General features: G+C 43.8%; 1 protein-coding gene across 2 annotated transcripts in view; it reads left to right on the top strand.

The window, feature by feature from the left end:
* Positions 1–20,986, top strand: part of MKLN1 (muskelin 1) — a 56,613-nt gene that overhangs the window by 10,729 nt on the left and 24,898 nt on the right. The window contains exons 4-10 of one of the 2 annotated variants that reach the window (XM_081957133.1): positions 1,471–1,580; positions 1,821–2,013; positions 6,553–6,630; positions 7,976–8,041; positions 13,518–13,630; positions 17,618–17,830; positions 19,085–19,306. In XM_081957133.1, the coding sequence (XP_081813259.1) occupies positions 1,471–1,580; positions 1,821–2,013; positions 6,553–6,630; positions 7,976–8,041; positions 13,518–13,630; positions 17,618–17,830; positions 19,085–19,306 (995 nt within the window). Of the gene's footprint in view, positions 1–1,470; positions 1,581–1,817; positions 2,014–6,552; positions 6,631–7,975; positions 8,042–13,517; positions 13,631–17,617; positions 17,831–19,084; positions 19,307–20,986 lie in introns of those variants that run through there. The other variant, XM_081957134.1, reaches the window with a different exon arrangement.

Here is a 20,986-nt window from a genome sequence, read left to right as displayed (position 1 = left end):
GTGTTGGGGCATTCACAACCTCTGGTGGCAAACTGTTCCACTGATTAATTGTTCTGACTGTCAGGAAATGTCTCCTCAGTTCTAAGATTTGCGTTAACGAACGGCATTGGGACTCTCCCAATTGGGGCGTGACGATGACTCCTATTATTTCAGATTTCTCCTGCAAGAGAAGCACAGCTGCATAAGCGGTGGCGTGATTTGAAACGCTCTTGGCAGTCATTAGGTTTCATTTCTGTTTGAAGTCGCTCGGGCATCCGCGGCGAGGAACTTTGCGTTTTGATGCTAAACTCTGACACACACACATGGACGCTTTCGAAATAGCAAGCTTCGCTCTAATGGAAGGCACTTAAAATTTCTGGCAAAGCTGCTCCTTGTCGTTCGAAAGTGCTCTGTTTTCATTTGCTCAGGAAATCAGGGCGTTGCCGATTGTTCTCTTCTTTCCTTGATCTTGGCACCAATAGCAATAGCACTTAAGACTTATATACCGCTTTGCAGTGCTTTTACAGCGCTCTCTAAGAGGTTTACAGAGTCAGCCTCTTTCCCCCAACAATCTGGGTCCTCATTCTACCCACCTCGGAAGGATGGAAGGCTGAGTGGCAACCTTGAGCCTGGTGAGATTCGAACTGCCAAATTGCAGGCAGTCGGCAGTCAGCAGAAGTAACCTGCAGTACCACACTCTAACCACTGCGCCACCACATCTTGCAATACTTATGGAAAGGAGATTAACTGCAAGATGGTGAAGGATCTGGATTTTGGAATAGAATAGAATAGAAAAGAAAAGAAAGTAATAATAATAAAATAATAATAATAATTAATAATTAATAATTAATAATATTTCGAAGGGACCTTGGAGGTCTTCTAATCCAACCTCTATACCACTTTGAACAAATGGTTATCGAATTGTTTCTTTAAAACTTCCAATGTTGGGGCATTCACAACTTCTGGAGGCAAGTTGTTCCACTGGTTAATTGTTCTCACTGCCAGGAAATTTCCCCTCAGTTCTGCGTTGCTTCTCTCCTTCCACCCATTGCTTCTTGTTCTGCCCTCAGGTGCCTTGGAGAATAGCTTGACTCCCTCTTCTTTGTGGCAACACCTGAGATATTGGAAGGCTGCTATCATGTCTCCCCTGGTCCTTCTTTCTATTAAACTAGACATGCCCAGTTCCTGCCACCGTTCTTCCTATGTTTCAGCCTCCAGCCCCCTAATTGTTTTTGTTGCTTTTCAAAAGGAACTCTTCCAAAGACCCTGCTGGTTGTGGAATCTTATTCCCAGAATGAAAAATTGCAACAGGAAAGGATAGAAAGACAACAAATTCTATTATTCTGATCATCATGTCCTCAAACAGCTCCTACTTCATACTGGGGAGATTGTGACCGAGAATAGGAGGTCATGAATATCTGTAGTCAGCAGGAATTCATATTTCATGGAATGGAATGGAATGATGTAATTTCTCCGTCCTTCTCTTTTCAGTTCCGCTCCTGTCCTGGGGTCCCAGCTTCAATTTTAGCATCTGGTATGTTGAACTCAATGGTATTGATGATCCAGATGTGGTACAGCCCTGCCTCAATTGGTACAGCAAGGTAGGATTGTAACCTGTGTATGAAGCAGCTCCTGATAGGTGGATGCTGTGTATGTGAGAGGGATGGAGGCTGGGAGGGCTCAATTGCAGTCATGCATCGAGGGCTACCTGTATATCGTTCTGCTAAGTCTGTCCTTCCGAGCATTTTGATTCGCCAGTGACCGAAGCTTAGCTCCGCAAAAGCTATCCGCGGGGCGCACCCTTCGGTGCTGTTCTCATTGGTTTTCTTGTGTTCCAGTAGTACCGTGAACAGGAAGCCATTCGCCTCTGCTTGAAGCACTTTCGCCAGCACAACTACACGGAGGCGTTCGAGTCCCTGCAGAAGAAAACCAAGATCGCCCTGGAACACCCCATGCTGACCGACCTTCACGAGAAGCTGGTCTTGAAGGGAGACTTCAACGCGTGCGAAGAGTTGATAGAAAAAGCAGTCAACGGTGAGTGTCCAAAGGGGTTGGGTCACAACGGCCATCTTGCGCTGGGAGCTGGGGAGGGGGGAAACCCATCGTGCTGTCCCGAGGTGGAGGTTCACCATCCCAAGATGAAATGAGACAACTTACCACAGCCGGCATGCCCTGGGACAACTCGCTCCGGGGCAATCCAACAATCCAATTTAGCAATAGCAAGAGCACTTAGATTTCTATACCCCTTCACAGTGCTTTACAGCCTTCTCTAAGCAGTTTACAGAGTCAGCCTTTTGTGCCCCCCAACAACCTGGGTCCTCATTTTACCGACCTCGGAAGGATGGAAGGCTGAGTCGATCTTGAGCCGGTCAGGATCGAATTTCTAGCAGCCAGCAGTCAGCAGAAGTAGCCTGCAGTACTGCCTTCTAACCACTGCGCCACCACAGCTCATTTAATTATTTAAAATAATTAGTTTACATTTTGTTCATTCACATTTTATTTTGTACCCTTTTTTGGCATCCTTTAAGGGACGCGGTGACTCAGTGACTAAGACGCTGAGCTTGTCGATCGAAAGGTTGGCAGTTTGGAGGTTCGAATCCCTAGCACCGCGTAACAGGGTGAGCTCCCCTGACTTGTCCCAACTTCTGCCAACCTAGTTCGAAAGCACGTAAACACACGGCCCTCCATGTTCCATTTTGGGCCTAGAAATCTGTCTCCACCAACCTGGAAACCAAAAATGGGTGAGGGGAGTGGTGGCGTATGCGCAGGAGGTGGGTGGCTGAACACGGGGTCACGCGCTTATGCACGGAGGTGGGGCGCGGTGGGAGGTTGTTGCACGCATATTGCAACAGGACGCAATGACAAAAAGGTTAGCTATCACTGATCTAACCAAAACAACGTCTCTGAATGTGACTGGATAATCGGGAGGTAACAGGAAGGTGGAACAAAAAAGAGGAAGATGAACTGGGCAAATCTTCGCGCGTAAAATCTCAGTTCCGGCTTTGCTTCATTGTAACCAACTTGGCGTTTAGTAAAAGCCATCTTTTCACGACAAACTGAGTCGCGAGGTTTTCCTTTCTGAGAAAACCAAGCTGGGGCAGAGCTGACAAGTTGAGAGGAAGGCCAGAGGCGTTTCTGACGGTCTTGTTAGGGAGCTGGTGAATTCGTGGTTGTGTGTTGTGTGTGTGTGTGTGTGTGTGTGTGTTTTAAAAGCTCCAAGTTGGAAATGTATTATCCTGTGGAGATAATTCTGGGAATTGCAACCTCAGGGCATCTGGTGGGTGATCTATTGGAGAAGGCTGCCGCCGAGGACTTTTAGCCTGTGATTTGTGTTGTGTCATCACTGCTGGCTTCCTTCTAACTCTTGGTGTTGCTATTGTTTTCTGCACCGTGGGTGGCTGACGAGTCCAAACAGAGCAGAAAGCTGTCTGTTTATTTTGCATAAGCTTCTCACGTTGCTAGAGGGCCTTTCTGTATGATCCTAGGGACGGCTAGGTTGTCATTTTCATTGTGTGAAAAATAGCCATGTTTACGGCGTACAGCAGTGTTTCTCAAACTTGGCGACTTTAAGTCCTGTGGACTTCAACTCCCAGAATCCCCCAGCCAGCATAGCTGGCTGGGGAATTCTGGGAGTTGAAGTCCACAGGACTTAAAGTCGCCAAGTTTGAGAAACACTGGCGTACAGCCATGATTGAGGCCAAACATTTCTGTTGCTAAACACGACATCAGGGTTCCAAGTAATAGATCCATCGCAAGCGAAAATGCCGAGGCATAAAGAATAACTTTATTGGAAATACCATATTGGCGCATATCTGGCGAAAACCGACTCCGAGGGGGTCACTCAGTTTTCACAAGTGAAAGTTTCCCCTCCCCAATTCCAAACAATTAGTCACATGGGCCAATGAAGGCAGCATCCACTGGTCTGGTGACATCACTCCTCCTTCCCCCAGCCATGTGTGAGAACGTCCTTGGTTCTCAAGAGAAAGTATTTTGTTTTGACTTCCCAGCCCCAGCTATCTCTAATCCACCCTACCTATCCCTCAGCTCCAATGCGGAGCGACTGAAGCTCCAAGATGGCTTCAGCTGGGCCAGCTTCAGGGTTGACACTAGACAGTTGTTAAGTGAGTTTTAGGCCCAGTAATCTTCAACTTCTTCATCAATGATTTGGATGAGGGAATAAATGGGGGAATAAAACTCATCAAATTTGCAGATGACACCAAGCTGGCAGGAATAGCCAACACTCCAGAAGATAGGCTAAAGATACAGAAGGATCTTGACAAACTTGAACATTGGGCACTATCTAATAAAATGAAATTCAATGGTGAAAAGAGTAAGGTTCTACATTTAGGCAACAAAAACAAAATGCACAGGTACAGTATAGGTGATACCTTGCTCAATAGTAGTAACTGTGAGAGGGATCTTGGAGTCCTAGTGGACAACCATTTAAATAGGAGCCAGCCGGGGACAGCAGCTGCCAAAAAAGCCAACACAGTTCTAGGCTGCATCAACAGAGGGAGAGAATCAAGATCACATGAAAATGCCACTTTATAATGCCTTGGTAAGGCCACACTTGGAATACTACGTTCAGTTTTGGTCGCCACTATGTAAAAAAGATGTGGAGACTCTGGAAAGAGTGCAGAGAAGAGCAACAAAGAGGATTAGGGGACCGGAGGGTAAAACATATGAAGAACGGTTGCAGGAACTGGGTATGTTTAGCTTAAGAGAAAGAAGGACTAAGGGAGACATGGTAGCAGTCTTCCAATATCTCAGGGGTTGCCACAAAGAAGAGGGAATCAAGCTATTCTCCAAAGCCCCTGAGGGTAGAAGAAGCAGCAATGGGTGGAAACTAATCAAGGAGAGTTCTGACCCGTTTTAGGACCTTTCTTGTCCCAAAGGGACTTTTTTTTCAAGAGGCAACTGGACTTTTCTGTTTTTCTTTGAAGATATTTCGCTTCTCATCCAAGTAGCCTCTCCAGCTTCAGAACTGAAGAAGCTTCTGGGATGAGAAGCGAAACGTCTTCAAAGAAAAACCAGAAAATCCAGTCACCTCTTGTAGCCGTAAGTCCGAGGACTACCTGTATAGCTTTACAGTCAAGTAGAATTTGTTTACCTGCTCGTGTTCCCTGTTTGGTGCACCAGACAAGACTGACACTCCCCCCCCCCCCCAAAAAAAAAACACCAACCAGTGCTCACAAATTAATGTACAGGTAGATCCGAATGATGGATCTCTTGGCTTTTGCAAAAGAGATCCGTCAGCATGACTGTGCAAAAAGATCAAATCTTAACTGCCGATGCTTTCCAGAAAACCCAAATGGGTTTTCATTCTTTTGCAGAATCTCCCCCCCCCCCCCCATGGCTATTTCTCTGCAATGGCCCTGTCCACCAGACAGTGTCGAGGGGCGGCGCCTAGGAGTAGAGCCTTCTCTGTGGCGGGCCCAGCCCTGTGGAATGACCTCCCTCCGGATATTAGGACTACGTCTGACCTCTGTTCCTTCAGAGTTAAGCTCAAGACCCACCTATTCCAAGTAGCTGGCCTGGCTCAACCATGATCTAACTATATCGCTCCTGACGGGTTTTTATTAGTAATTCAATTGAATTTATTTATTGGGGTTTTTAAATATTGTGACTTGTTAATTGTTTTAATTGTTAATTGTTTAATTGTTTTTTAGCTATCAGCCTACCTCCTCCTTGTATACGTCTTATATACGTCCTTGTTATATGTATGTCCTGTCCAGATTTGTATTGTATTGTATTGTATTGTACTTTGTATTTTATTTGTTTTATTGTACGCCGCCCCGAGTCCTTCGGGAGAGGGTGCGGCTTAGAAATAAATATTCTATTCTATTCTATTCTATTCTATTCTATTCTATTCTATTCTATTCTTGAATTTACCGTATTTTTCAGAATACAAGACGCACCTTTCCCCCCAAAAAAAGAGGGTGAAAATCTGGGTGTGTCTTGTACAATGAATACAGCATTTTTGGCCTAGCAAAACGCCACTCCCTTTGCAAAAATGGGCATGCAGAGGGTTTGGGAGGCTTGCAAAGTGCTCCTGGGGGCTGGGGAGAGCAAAAATGAGCAGAAAACAGGCCGATTTTGCCCCCCCCAGCCCCCAGGAGCACTCTACAAGCCTCCCAAACTTTGCATGCCCCCTCCCCCCATTCCCCCCCTCAAATAATGAGGCGTGCAGAGGGTTTGGGAGACCCGCAGAGTGCAAAAACTTTAAAAAAATTTACCTCTTCAAAATCATGGTGCGTCTTATACTCTGGTGTGTCTTATAGTTCGAAAAATATGATATTTCATTAAAAAATATTTTTCATGCCAGCCTATTGTTCAGGGTGGACCTAATTTCTGGCTGTTTTTCCTTAAGATTGTTAGGCCTGTCTGGTTTTTAAAAATCTTTAAACTCTCTTATGATTTGCTATCACAACTGTGTCTAGACAGCACAATAGATTCAAATTGCTAGGCAGAATAGGTGTGCTATAAACAACGTACGACAGTACATTTAGTGACCGAGGATGCTGCGATGGGAAGACCGTGGCCGCTCACTCTTTTCTTTTTCCTTTCAAACAGATGGCTTGTTCAACCAGTACATCAGTCAGCAGGAATACAAACCACGATGGGGTCAGATCATCCCCAAAAGCACCAAAGGTACAGTATTGAACCCGGGTTTGCCATGAGCTTCTTCCGAGGACCTTACTGACACGGAAGGTAGTCCTTGACTCACAGCCACAATCCGGCCCAAGCAAGACACTTGTTAGTTAAGCTTTTGCCCTATTTTGTGACCTTTTTTTTGCCAGAGTTGTTAAGTGAACCGCTGTGGGTGTTATTAATCCAGTTGTAAAGTGAATCTGGCTTCCTCGTTGTCTTCACTTGTCAAAAGGTCATAAAAGGGGGGGGTCACATGACCCCCCCTCCCGGGACACTGCAACCGTCATAAATATGAATCCTTTGCCAAGTGTCTGAAATTTAATCACTGCAGGTGCATTGATGTATTGATGCTGCAGTGGTCATAAATGTAAAAAAAAACCCAGACGTAATCCACTTTTTTAGTGCCATTGTGAGGCACCTGTCAGGGTTCGAAGTAATACACCCATAATAAATAGAACTCGAGGCAAGTAGATTCCTCAAAGAACTGGTTTATTGGATATATCATATTGGCACAGGCTGGTGAAAACCGACTCTGAATATTACCGCGGTTTTCACTTAATTAAAAGTAAACGTTCTTCCCCCTTCTTCAAACACCCAATCACATGGTCCAATCATCGTATCATCCAGTTGCCTGGTAACTTAACTCCTCCTCTCTCCGACCACCAGCGGGAATGTCCTTGGTTCCTAGGAGAAAGTACTTTGTTTTGGCTACAAAACCCCATCTATCTCTATTCCTCCCTCCCTATCCCTCAGCTCCAGTGTGGCAACACCGAAGCTCAGAAAATGGCTTCGTTCAGGTCGCCTTCAGAGTTGGCAACAACCACAATTGGGCCCCAGATTTTCCTCGTGAAGAGAGACAGTCCTTCAGCAAGTGTCCCCCCCCCCAATTTTACCACCTTCCTTGCTGCGGTTCTTAAGCGAACCACTGCACTCGTTAAAATTGTTCGTGAATCCGGCTTCCCCTTCGACTTTGCTCATCAGAAGGTTGCAAAAGGGCATCACATGACACATTACACACACACACACACACACACACACACACACACACACACACACACGAACACGGCAACTGTCGTAAATATGAGCCAGTTGCCAAGCGTTTGAATTTTGAATTTTGGGGATGCTGCAACAGTCGTTAAGTGTAAAAAAAAAAAGGTCATCGGTCACTTTTTTCCAGGGCTGTTGTAACTTTGAACAGTCACTAAATGAACTGCTGTAAGTCAAGGACTACCTATATTCCAAAGGTTTTTTTCTTTTCTTTAATGCAGTTGGATTTGTTGGGGGATAGGAAGAAGGGCAAAGAAACCCACTAATGGTTGATTGTTGTTTTGTTCGATCCAAACAGGTGATGGTGAGGACAGCAGGCCAGGAATGAGAGGAGGGCATCAAATGGTCATTGATGTTCAAACAGGTGAGCCTTTTTATTTTTCTTGGTGTTTTTTTTTTAACCGGAGACTCGGATTCAACTCTACTCTCAGCCACAAAATTGGCTGATTGTTTTGGGTAAGTCACCAGCTCTCAGCTATGTTAATACCACTTTATAATGCCTTGGTATTATGGCCACACTGGGAATACGGCATCCAGTTTCGGTCGCCATAATGCAGGGGTGTCCAAACTTGGGAACTTTAAGACTTGTGGACTTCAACTCCCAGAATTCCCCAGCCAGCCATGCTGGCTGGGGAATTCTGGGAGTTGAAGTCCACAAGTCTTAAAGTTCCCAAGTTTGGACACCCCTGCCATAATGTAAAAAAGATATTGAGACTGGAAAGAGTGCAGAGAAGAGCAACAAAGAGGATTAGGGGACTGGAAGCTAAATCATAGGAAGAACGGTTGCAGGAACTGGGTATGTCTAGTTTAATGAAGAGAAGGACATGGGGAGACATGATAGCAGTCTTCCAATATCTCAGGGGTTGCCACAAAGAAGAGGGACTCAAGCTATTCTCCAAGGCACTTGAGTGTAGAACAAGAAGCAATGGGTGGAAACTAATCAAGGAGAGAAGCAACCTAGAACTAAGGAGGAATTTCCTGACAGTTAGGACAATTAACCAGTGGAACTCCTTGCCTCCAGAAGTTGTGAATGCTCCAACACTGGACATTTTTAAGAAGATGTTGGATAACCATTTGTCTGAAGTGGTGTAAGGTGTCCTGCCTAAGCAGCGGGTTGGACTAGAAGACCTCCAAGATCCCTTCCAATTCTGCTATTCTGTTCTATTCTTTTTTCGTTCTTCCTCTTTCAATTTAGTAAAACGTCCGGTGTGTTTTATCCGAATGCCTATTTTTCCCCGTTTATTGTGGTGATTCTGATCTCTAGTTCTTGTGAGCCATCTTGAAAGTGCGAACAAATAATATTTTTTTTAAAAAAAACCATTGCTAAACCCTTACTGCTGGCTTCTGACCTGTGACGTGTATTCCTAATGCCCAAGCATTTAAATTAAAAGGGAGGGGAAAAAAATTCACTGAGCTTTAATTAAAGCAAGTCCCATTTCCGTTTGGCTGAACAATGAATGGCCACCAAATATTTATCTCTCCTTTTCTAACTCCAATTCACTTTACGGGTTCCAGTTACGATCGCGTAAGAGGGATTAAATTATTATACCCCACCAATATTGTTTCAGTAAGCGCTGATGCAGTTCGAAAGCACCTCCTAGTGGATAGAAAACGGGAAAGGATCTGAGATTTTAATTGAGCGTTCTGAAATAATAACAGTTCCAACATGAAAAATGGGATAGGAAATACAGGTAGCTCTCGACTTACGACAGTTCATTTAGTGACCGTTTTTACACTTATGACCGTTGCAGCACACCCACACACACCCCAATGGTCACGAGTTACGTGATTTACATTCAGATATGTGTCAACTGGTTCGTTGCAGCGTCCCGGGGTCGTGATCCTCTTTTGTGACCTGACAAAGCAAAGTCCAGGGGGAAGCTGGATTCACTTAACAACCGTGTAACTAACTTTAGCAACTGCAGTGATTCACTTAACAGTTGCGGCAGAAAAAAAAAAGCCGTAAAATGGCGCATACCACACTTCACAAATGCCTTGCTTAGCAATTGAAATTTGGGGCTCAATTGTGAAGTCCTAAGTCGAGGACTCCCTGGATTAACGATGATATTACTTCTGGTCGTAAGTGAGATCTAATTTTTTGGGAGTCAGATAGTAGTCAGGCCATTTCTCTGGATGTGTTTTGAATGCTTACTTTTAAAGTTGGCCCATTTGGTCATTTGTTTCATTTTGACTTGAAGACCTCCAAGGTCCCTTCCAACTCTGTTATTCTGTTCTGTTCCTTTTTCTATTCTGTTCCGTTCTAAATTATTCTGTTCTGTTCTATTCTTCATTCTGTTTTGTTCTATTGCATTCTGTTTTGTTCTTTTCTATTCTGTACTATTCTCTCTTCATTCTGTTCTATTCTATTCTCTATTCCATTCTATTTTATTCTATTCCATTCTTCATTCTGTTCTGTTCTATTGCATTCTGTTTTGTTCTTTTCTATTCTATTCTGTTCTATTCTCTCTTCTTCATTCTGTTCTGTTCTATTCTATTCTCTATTCTATTATACTTTATTCTATTCTATTCTTCATTCTGTTCTGTTCTGTTCTATTCTATTTTCTTTTCTATTATTCTATTCTATTCTGTTCTATTCTCTCCTTCATTCTGTTCTGTTCTATTTTATTCTATTCTCTATTCTATTCTGTTCTGTTCTATTCTTTATTCTATTCTCTATTCTATTCTATTCTATTCTATTCTGTTCTATTCTCTCCTTCATTCTGTTCTGTTCTATTTTATTCTATTCTCTATTCTATTCTGTTCTGTTCTATTCTTTATTCTATTCTCTATTCTATTCTATTCTATTCTATTCTATTCTATTCTATTCTATTCTATTCTATTCTGTTCTATTCTATTCTACATACTAGAATATTCATACCTAGTCTATTCTGTTCTGTTTTGTACTGTTCTATTCTACATACTCCTATTCTATTCTATTCTGTTCTATTCTCCATTCCATTCCATGTTAATGGGGAAGCCAGATTCCCTCAACAGCCGTGTTAGTAATATAACAACTGCAGTGATTCAATTAACAAAAGTGGCAAGAAAAGCCATAACATGGGGCAAAACTGACTTAATGACAGTCTCACTTAACAACATAAATGTTGGGCTCAATTGTGGTCGTACGTCAGTCGACGTCAGTCGACTGTTCATCAACTCAGAAGAATAATTGAAAGAGGCTACTTGAAAGCAAAACCAAGACTTGTATGTGAAAAGAACAAGAAGTTCTTTCTAATAAAAACAGTTGGGGAACAAAGCTTAAAAACTGGAAGCTGGAACATAAAAATTAAATTCCTGAGTGCACAGAGGGCGGATCTCTCAAGACTCATGTTCTGACCTTTAAAAATGTAGATTTCAAGAATCTGAATGCATATGGCAAGGGAAGAGGCATTTGAGCAGGCATTTAAAATAATGCTTTTCTTAACACAGGGCTTTTGTTCCGCGATTCTTAAGTTTGACTAGGCACCAAAAATAACTTTGGTTATTTATAGCGCTGTCACTTCCAGAGAAAAGCCTCTCCCATCAAATCGGGAGATTGAAAAAAATTGGGAGTTTTACAAATTCTGTATTTAAGAAGGTGAGGGGGTGACCCGAATCTTTTACCCTATAACCGTGATGGCAAACCTATGACGCATGCCCAAAGTGGCATGCGAAGCCATGTCGCCCGGCATGCGCAGCCTTGCCTCTTTGTCTTCCGGGTTTCTGGCACGCATGCGTGTGGGACGATCAGCTGTCCTTTGTGCGCACAGCAGTGCACAGCAGTGCCGAAAACCAGTGTGCGCATGCGTACCGGCCAGCTGATTGTCGGGTGTACATGCACGCCAGAACCTGGAAGGCTGGCTTTTCCGGAGTGCAATCCCTTCGCCCATGTGGCACTGCCAAAAACCAGCCTGCGCATGTGTGCCAGCCAGATGATGTCGGGCATGGATGCTAGAATCCGGAAGTTCAGTTTTTCCGGAGTGACCTTTCCACGTGGTTTTTTTGCCGCTGCATGCAAAAATGTTCCCTATCACTGGCTTATAATTTCACAATAAAGTGAGTAACAGACCTGTCCGTCTGTCTGTCTGTCTGCTCTGCCATCGAAAAGCTCCGTTTATATTAGGAAGGAACGCACGCCGTCTTTGCGCTGGAGGACTTTCCTTCTCCCAGCTCCCCATCGGATGAATTCCTATTTGTGAATGGTGTGACCTTCCTAGACGTCGCAAGATGTTTCATGGGAGACCTCATTGGATAGGCGGCATGTGCCAAACCTGTTTTTTTTTCCCTTCCCTGGGTTATCAATTGGTCCATTGTAGTAAATGTGGGTTTTGTAAGCTGTGAGAATTTAGGCACACAAAGGGATGTACTCTTTGCAAAGAACACTGACTACTCGGTGCCCAGAATAAACAGTGTAATTACAGTTAATGACCCAAGGTAACCTTTTGGTGGTGATAGTGGCCATTACAGCTGTTGCAAGCAGAGGTTATAGTCAGATCTCCCTCCCTCCCTCCCTCCCTCCCTCCCTCCCTCCCTCCCTCTCTCTCTCTCTCTCTCTCTCTCTCTCTCCAATCATCCCCCTCCCCTTCTGAAGCTTAACTACATCCTACTGCAGTAATTTTGGAGGTCTTCTAGTCCAACCCCCTGCTCAGGCAAGAAACCCCTATACCAGGGGTGTCCAAACTTGGGAACTTTAAGACTTGTGGACTTCAACTCCCAGAATTTCCCAGCCAGCATGGCTGGCTGGGGAATTCTGGAAGTTGAAGTCCACAAGTCTTAAAGTTCCCAAGTTTGGACACCCCTGCCCTATACCATTTCAGACAAATAGTTGTCCAATCTCTTTGTCAGGCCTGCAGAGGTTCCTTTAAGAACCTTTGGCCTTCCACACTGTCTTATAATTCCCTATGATGTTTTATTAGTGTAGTCATTGGGAGGGGGGAATCGAAAGGAGTAGAATTGTGGAATGTGTTGTTGTCAATTTTTCCCAGCAGCCAAGGTCATCTTTTGTCTCAGCACCTCGACATTCGACCGGAAGAAGCTGGGTGGAGATGCCAGCGTGGGAGAAAAAGGATTGGGGCATGTGATTGATTATGGGGGGGGGGGGGGGGGGGATGGATCATGAACTTTCAACTGGGTGAACTCCTAGGATGTAAATCAGAGTTGAAATTCCACAGTACGTTGCCAACATGCCTGTATTATTAAATCGGAACTTTAAGGATGATTCTGCCTTGGACTTTGATTTATTTCTACCTGGTATTTGGAACGGTGACACTCTTCTTAAAAACCTCCTGTGATGGAGAGCCCACAGCTTCCAGAGACAAACAGTTCCACTGATTTGTTGTTGTTGTTGTTAGTCGTGAAGTTGTGTCCGACCCATCGTAACCCCATGAATCACATATCTCCAGGCCTTCCTGTCCTCTGGAGTCCATTGAAGCTCACCCCGACTGCTTCGGTGACTCCATCCAGCCACCTCCTTCTCTGTCGTCCTCTTCTTCTTCTTTTGCCTTCCATCTTTCCCAGCATGAGGCTCTTCTCCAGGGAGTCCTTCTTCCTTCTCATTAGGTGGCCAAAGTCTTTGAGTTTCCTCTTCAGGATCTGGCCTTCTAAAGAGCAGTCAGGGTGGATCTCCTCTAGGACTGACCGGTTGGATGGCCTTGCAGTCCAAGGGCCTCACACTCCACTAATTCTCCTAACTGTCAGGAAATTTCTCCTTAGTTCTAGGTTGCTTCAGTTTAAACCAAACAGCTTTACATTTCTGGGGAAGGGGGAACCCCAACATTTTGTCTTTGCAGCCGAGCTTTGGGGGCCTCACACTTGGCAGAGTAATGTCTTTTATTTTTCTTTCTTTCTAATGTTTTGATCAGAAACCGTTTATTTGTTTGGCGGCTGGGACGGGACGCAAGATCTGGCGGATTTCTGGGCGTACAGCGTGAAGGAAAACCAGTGGACGTGTATATCCAGAGACACCGAAAAAGAGGCAAGTCCCTTTATGTTTCTTTTAGGACCCTGGCAGTGTAATCCAAGCCAGATCATCCCGAGTTTTGTGTGCAAGCATGGAGGTCACCCTCTCGCCTTCTCCCTTCTTGTGCCTTTTGAGAGAATACAAAGTCACACTCCTTTTTGCATTCCCTCCCCCCCCTTGTCTTTCATAAGAGTTGATGGAAAAGTTGTCTGTTCCGTGCCTGAAAATAAACAAAGATGCTTTGGCAGAACAGAATGAAGCAAAGAATTTTTTTTTAAAAAAAGAAACATGTTTAATGGGAGTTTTGGAGCCGATGGGCGAGTTGGTTCCAACAAACTGGGCTGGGTTTCATCAAATATCTATGCAGAGAAAAAGGATTAAACTAAATCCTTTCGGTAGCCGGCAAGGATCTGAAGGTCCTAGGATTTGGGAAGGATTTAAATGGACTTTCCTTGAGTAGCATCTTCATTTCTCCTAACTTCACGCTCCTCAACGTTTGCAACAGGAAGATTTGCTCTCCTTGCTGTGGTGGCTGTAGAACAAAATAGTGCTATTAAGTGTTTTTCAAGGCTTAAAAATGCCGTATCCCTACTGTGTGTTATAGGTAGTCCTCACCTTACGACCGCAATTGAGCCGAAAATTTCCATTGCTAAGCAAAACACACGTTAAGTGAGTTTTGCCCCATCTTTCGGTCTTTCTTGCCATCGTTGCGAAATGAATGTCAGAGTGCGCACAGTGTGACTATTTGAGACAACCCAGAAGCAATAACATCAAACAGAGGTTTGTAATAATAAATAATGGTTTGTCTCTATAAAAGAATATATACATACACATACTAGGCAAAGGTCAAACAATCAACAACTACAGCACAGAAGCATGCACGGGGGGAGAGAGAGCTATGCCCCAACAGGGCCTCTCTTATAATACTCTTAAAGTGGTAACAGTCAAATAACCCTGCTGACTCATTCCTACCATTGCATCATCGTTACAGCATTACTGTATTGCAACAACGTTACAGCAGTAGGTCAGCTATAATAATAATAATAATAATAATAATAATAATAATAATAATAATAATAATAATAATATATATATTTATTTATTTCTTAGCCGCACCCTCTCCCGAAGGACTTGGGGCGGCGTACAATGAAACATATGAAATAAATATGTGGACAAAACAAACATATAACAGAGACATATACCGAGACACACACAAGGAGGAGGTCGGCTGATAAATAAAAACAATTAAAATACAGTATTTAAAAACCCCTAGATAATTAAATATAATTAAAATACCCAGTTAAAAACCCGTCAGGAGCGATATGGTTAGATCAAAGTTGAGCCAGGCCAGCTGCTTGGAATAGGTATTAAATCATCATTACCCTGACAGTGAATTACTGCAGTTGTTGAGCTAGTTAAAAGATGTTTAAGTGATCTGGTTTTTCCCACTCACTTTGCTTGTCAAGAAGTCGCAAAATGTGTTCATATGACCACGGCAGATTTCAACCGTCACAAATATGTGCCACTTGCCAAGCCTCCAAATTTTGTGATACAATGGCTGTAAGTGTGAATCGGTGGTTGTAAGTGCAGGGCTAGATGAATCAAAAGTTGGAGTTAAGATTGCCGGGAGAAATATCAACAGCCTCAGATATGCAGATGATGCCACTCTAATGGCAGAAAGCGGAGAGGAACTAAAGAGCCTCTTGATGAAGGAGGAGAGTGCAAAGGTTGGCTTGAAACTCAACATTAAGAAAACTACAATCATGGCATCTGGCCCTCTCAATTCCTGGCCAATAGATGGGGAAGAAATGGAGGTAGTGACAGATTTTATTTTCCTGGGCTCCAAGATCAAAGCAGATGGGGACTGCAGCCAAGTAATGAAAAGAGGCTTGCTCCTGGGGAGGAAAGCGATGGCAAATCTAGACAGCATCCTAAAAAGCAGAGGCATCCCCCTGCCAACACGTGCATATAGTCAAGGCGATGGATTTCCCAGTTGCAATGGATGGCTGTGAAGGTTGGACCATAAGAAAGGCTGAGCACCAAAGAATGGAGGCCTTTGAACTCTGGTGCTGGAGAAGACTCCTGCATTGAGTCCCTTGGACTGCAAAGCCATCCAAGAGGTCAGTCCTAGAGGAGATCCACCCTGACTGCTCTTTAGAAGGCCAGATCCTGAAGAGGAAACTCAAAGACTTTGGCCCCCAAATGAGAAGGAAGAAGGACTCCCTGGAGAAGAGCCTCATGCTGGGAACGATGGAGGGCCAAAGAAGAAGGAGGTGGCTGGATGGAGTCACCGAAGCAGCCGGCGTGAGCTTCAGTGGACTCCAGAGGATGGTAGAAAGGCAGGAAGGCCTGGAGGAGTGTTGTCCATGGGGTCGTGATAGGTCGTACACGATTTCACAACTAACAACAACGAAGTGTGAAAAAACAATCATAAGTAATTTTTTCAGTGCCATTCTAACTTCAAAAAGTCACTGAACGAATGATTCTAAGGGCTAACCGTAGTTACATATCTGCTACATTTTTCTGTATTTGTTATGTTTATACACCTCTGGATTTAACAAGGCTCCTAGCAGTTACTAACAACACAACAACTCCCCCCCCCCCAAAAAATAAGGACACATTAACTTAAATGTAGAAAGTATATCAGTGATTAATCATTTCCCCCCAAAGCAAAAAAATGTACCTATCTCTCATAAACACAAGTGCGTGGAGTCCTACTTGAACATCTGGCGCAGAGCAGGTGATGTCAAAGTCATTGGCTTTTCTGATCCGTAATTAAAATTGGAGACAAACTGATCACAGCCAAAGCCAGATAAATAATTTCCTGACTTCAGATGTTTTCCAATATTGCTGTAAGGGGAAAGGCAGGATGGTCACGGACAAGCTATTAAGAAGAAGGATCTGTGAATTCTTAGAACATTTGCTTCTCTGTGTTAACGGTTTTCTTGAAATACAAAGTACTTTCATGAAGTACAAGGGCCCAGAAGTGCCTCCGGTTATCTGGGAGAAAAGCTAGTGAATATTACATTCGCAGGCTTCAGCAGGCCTGGGGGAAGGGGAAAATGCATTTCTTTTTGTGAGAAACGTCCCATTTTCCACCTGTTTTTTTTTTGAAAAATTGGCATTTTTGCCTTCCCCCAGCCCTGCTGAAGCCTGCAGAGTGCTGGGGGCAGAGTGCTGGGGGCCGGGGAGAAAAAAAACTTTTTTTTTTCCTTACTTGCCTCTTCGAAATCTTGGTGCATCTTATAGTTCGAAAAATACAGTAAATCCTTCCATTCCTCACCATCCAGTCAAAACCAAAGAAGCCTCTTGGATGAGAAGCGAAACACCTTCAAAGAAAAACAAGGAAGTCCAGTTGCCTCTTGAAAAAGCCCCTTTGGGAGAACCACAACCCTTTGGGAGGGCTGAGAATCTCTACAGCCATTTCCTCTCTAAAGTTCCCTAATTAGATTTCCCCAAAGCTTGGCCATGTGGCATCCCAGAACACATTAAAAAGGCATGGCTTTGATCGTCTCTTCCGTTAAGTCCGGTAGCACGAATGCACGATTAAAAGCTTGCTTCCAAAATTAGGACAGGAGTTATTGTCCCAGATGTGATGGTCTACAAATATTCAATTTCACTGCCGTTTACCCAAAAAACTACCTTGGGGGCTAAATAAATTTTAAAGAAGTGTTAATTGTCACCTTTCAACATAGGTGAAACGGCATCCTGATCTTCTGCCAGTTTTCCCAAAGAGAGTTTTAGGTTGACCGAAGATCTGAAAATATTTCTGACAAGGAGCGATAGACAGCTTTCCTAAAAAAGAAGAAGAAAAAAAAGCCAGCAGGAATTAATGATTCTTCTGTTTATCACACATAACAAACGCTACAAAGCACCCAACATTTTCTCTGTGTGAGTTTCACAGATGGGAGACAGCTGAATCCTGGGTTCTGCGGATTCCCGATCCTGCGTCATCCCTTTTGAAGTGGCCTAACCCGTTTCCCCGTTCTTTCTTCTCTCCAGAATGGTCCCACGGCTCGGTCCTGTCACAAGATGTGCATCGACATCCAACGAAGGCAGATCTACACCTTGGGGCGTTACCTGGATTCCTCTGTGAGGAACAGCAAATCCCTGAAAAGCGACTTCTATCGCTACGACATCGACACGAACACCTGGATGTTGCTGAGCGAAGACACGGCCGCTGACGGAGGCCCCAAGCTTGTGTTCGACCATCAGGTCAGTGTCGTTCATTCACACCCTAGGCATTAAGAGCACTTCGAACGTTGGTTTAATTGTAGTTGTACTGGTAAGGATGGTTTTGCAACATCCAGGGGTGGTTGTGTGATGTTTTGTGAGCGAGAGGGATCTTGGGAGTCCTGGTGGAAAGTCACTTAAATATGAGCCAGCAAGTGTGCTGCAACTGCCAAAGAAGCCAAGACAGTTCTAGGCTGCATCAACAGAGGGATGGAATCAAGATCATGCGAAGGGTTAATACCACTTTATAACGCCGTGGTAAGGCCACACCTGGAATATTGCATCAAGGTTTGGTTTCCATATATATATATGCATGGCCTGCATGGTCTTCTGTGATAAGCCGAAGGACAGAAAGAGGGAGTAGTGACCTTCCTCCCATATTTAGTCATACCAGGGGTTGTAACACACATACATACATACATACATACATACATACATACATACATACATACATATATATAATGTATATAAATGGCGGTGTGGGTGTTCCACCCTTAGAGAACCTCAGTTTGATATGTCTAGCTCACCTCTAGGCAGATGTTTTGACTGAGTGGACAAAAACATTGCCCAGAAGGGTTCTTCTTGAGACCTTTATCCTCACCCACCTTCCAAGGGTCAATATTCACCATTGGTTTAATATCCAAGTTCAATGTTCCCCAATTATCATCTATATATAAAAAAATAGCTGATGAGGTTACCTAGTTGGGTCATGAAACATCTGCAACAAAACAATTAAGCTCAGAGAGCACCAAGGAACCCAGAGTTGTCGTCGTCTTCCTCCTCCTATGAATAGAATAGAATCTATATATATATATATATAAATGACTCTGTGTGTGTGTGTGTGTGTGTGTGTGTGTGTGTGTGTGTGTGTGCTTGTATGTTCCAGCATAACCCTAGAACGCCTTGAGCAATTTCAACCAAACTTGGTACACAGATTACTTACTCTCTGGAAAAAAATACTGTGGGGGTAAGACACCCCTAACACCCCTCGGGCTGTGTGTTTTGCTAAGATACAGCCTGTTGTGCCTTAAAACGGCTTCAACCGTACTGTCGTAAAATGGCTTCTGGTGCACAGTGGAGTTGCCATGGTAACAGCTTCCAGGGGGCTCCCTCTGGCAAGGGAGAAAATGCAACATAAGAAATTACGTTTCGTCCGGACATTCTCCCCCCCCCCCCCCTTCCCCCTATAAATATCGTCTAGTTTTTTTAATAAAAATGCCTTCCATTTGTTTGCAGATGTGCATGGATTCAGAGAAACACATGATCTACACCTTCGGGGGAAGGATTTTGACATGCAACGGCAGTGTGGACGACAGCCGGGCCAGTGAACCGCAATTCAGCGGCCTCTTCGCTTTCGACTGTCAGTGCCGGATATGGAAACTCTTGCGAGAAGATTCGTGTAACGCTGGACCGGAAGACGTCCAATCCAGAATAGGACACTGCATGTTATTCCATTCGGTAAGGACCAGCCCTCTGTGGGACGGCTTTAAGTTTATTATCTTGGCCTGTGTGTTAATTTATTAAAATTTTATAGAGCGAGTTGGAGGAACCTGGGGGGCAGAGTTAAGAGGGCGATCATAAATTAACAAGATCAGGAGCGTACAAAAGAAAATATGTATAAAATGTTCTATTGTTGGCATTTACCACCAATGAGATTGGCCAAAATGTATCCGAACATGAATCCGACCTGTTGGAAGTGCAAAAAACCCGCAAGGGACTTTCTATCATATGTGGTGGACCTGCCCGGAAAATCAAAAGTATTGGATTACAATTTGGAAATGGATACAACAAATTACAGAGGAACAAATGGAATATAAACTGGAACTCTTTCTGCTGGGAATAACCAAGGGGAAATATAGAAAGAAAATTAAATGCATACTAATACACCTGTTGACTACAGCCAAAATAGCGTTTGCCCAATGCTGGAAACAAAGTAATATTCCCCCAGGTGAATGAGTGATTCAGAAAAAATCTAGATTGTGCAGAAATGGACATTAAGATTAAAGGACAAAGAAGAGCCTGAATACTATATGAAATTTGGGATAATTGGTATAAATGGCTGCATAAGAGGAATAAAGTTAATTTAGCCAAGAAACAATAGAGAAATGTATAGAACTGTAGCTGAATGTATATAAATAGAGAAGCGATATGAGTTTGATATATACAGGTATGATGATACAACAATGTTAATGTGATGAGTTAAGATGTTATAGAGGGGAAAAACAATAAAAATTTGATCAACGAAGAGGGCGATCAGTTAGAATCTCTAGGTCAGGGGTGTCCAAACTTGGGAACTTTAAGACTTGTGGACTTCAACTCCCAGAATTCCCCAGCCAGCCTGGCTGGGAAATTCTGGGAGTTGAAGTCCACAAGTCTTAAAGTTCCCAAGTTTGGACACCCCTGCTCTAGGTAGTCATCATTTAACCTCTCTTGAATTCCATTGATATTAACTAATATCCAAGATTATTAGATATTAGCGTAAATTTCTGGTACCTGTGTGACCGACCCCAAACTCACATTGCTACGTGAGGCATTTGTTAAGTGAGTTTTGCCCCCTTTTTACAACCTTTCTTGTCACAGTCGTTAAGTGAATCATCGCACTCGTTACCTTGGTAAGACAGTTGTTAAGTGAATCTGGCTTCCCCATTGACTTCTCTTGTCAGAAGGTCGCAAAAGGAGGGTCAGATGGCCCCAGGGCGCTGCAACCGTCATAAATATAAGTCAGTTGCCGAGTGTCTGGATTTTAATCCCATGATCACGGGGGGAATGCTGTAACGGTCGTAAGTGTGAAAAAACAGTCCTAAGTCCCTTTTCTCAGTGATGTTGGAACTTGGAACAAACTATGACTTACCTGTATTCTAGACCCAGCAGTCACCAATTGGTAGTCCACAAGAAAATTTTGTTGGTCTGCAGAAAAATTATTTGCCTTTTTTATATTGCACTAAATCGGGGGTCCTCAAACTACGGCCCTTGGGACGGATACGTGCAATGAACGCTTGTGTTGCTGCAGAGAGTCTCCCCCTTCGGGGTCTTTTTGTGAGGGGCAGAGGGGGGCAGAAATTCCAATTTGGGGTCTGCTTCAGCCTCCTGGGGCTTTGGGAGAAGGCTGGAGGGAAGAGCCGCTGGTGGGGAAGAGCC

The sequence above is a fragment of the Natrix helvetica genome, assembly GCF_964273705.1.
Source record: "Natrix helvetica genome assembly, chromosome: 6".
Classification (NCBI taxonomy): domain Eukaryota; kingdom Metazoa; phylum Chordata; class Lepidosauria; order Squamata; family Natricidae; genus Natrix; species Natrix helvetica.
The sequence above is the reverse complement of the archived record's forward strand: the minus strand, read 5'-3'. Positions and strand labels throughout refer to the sequence as shown.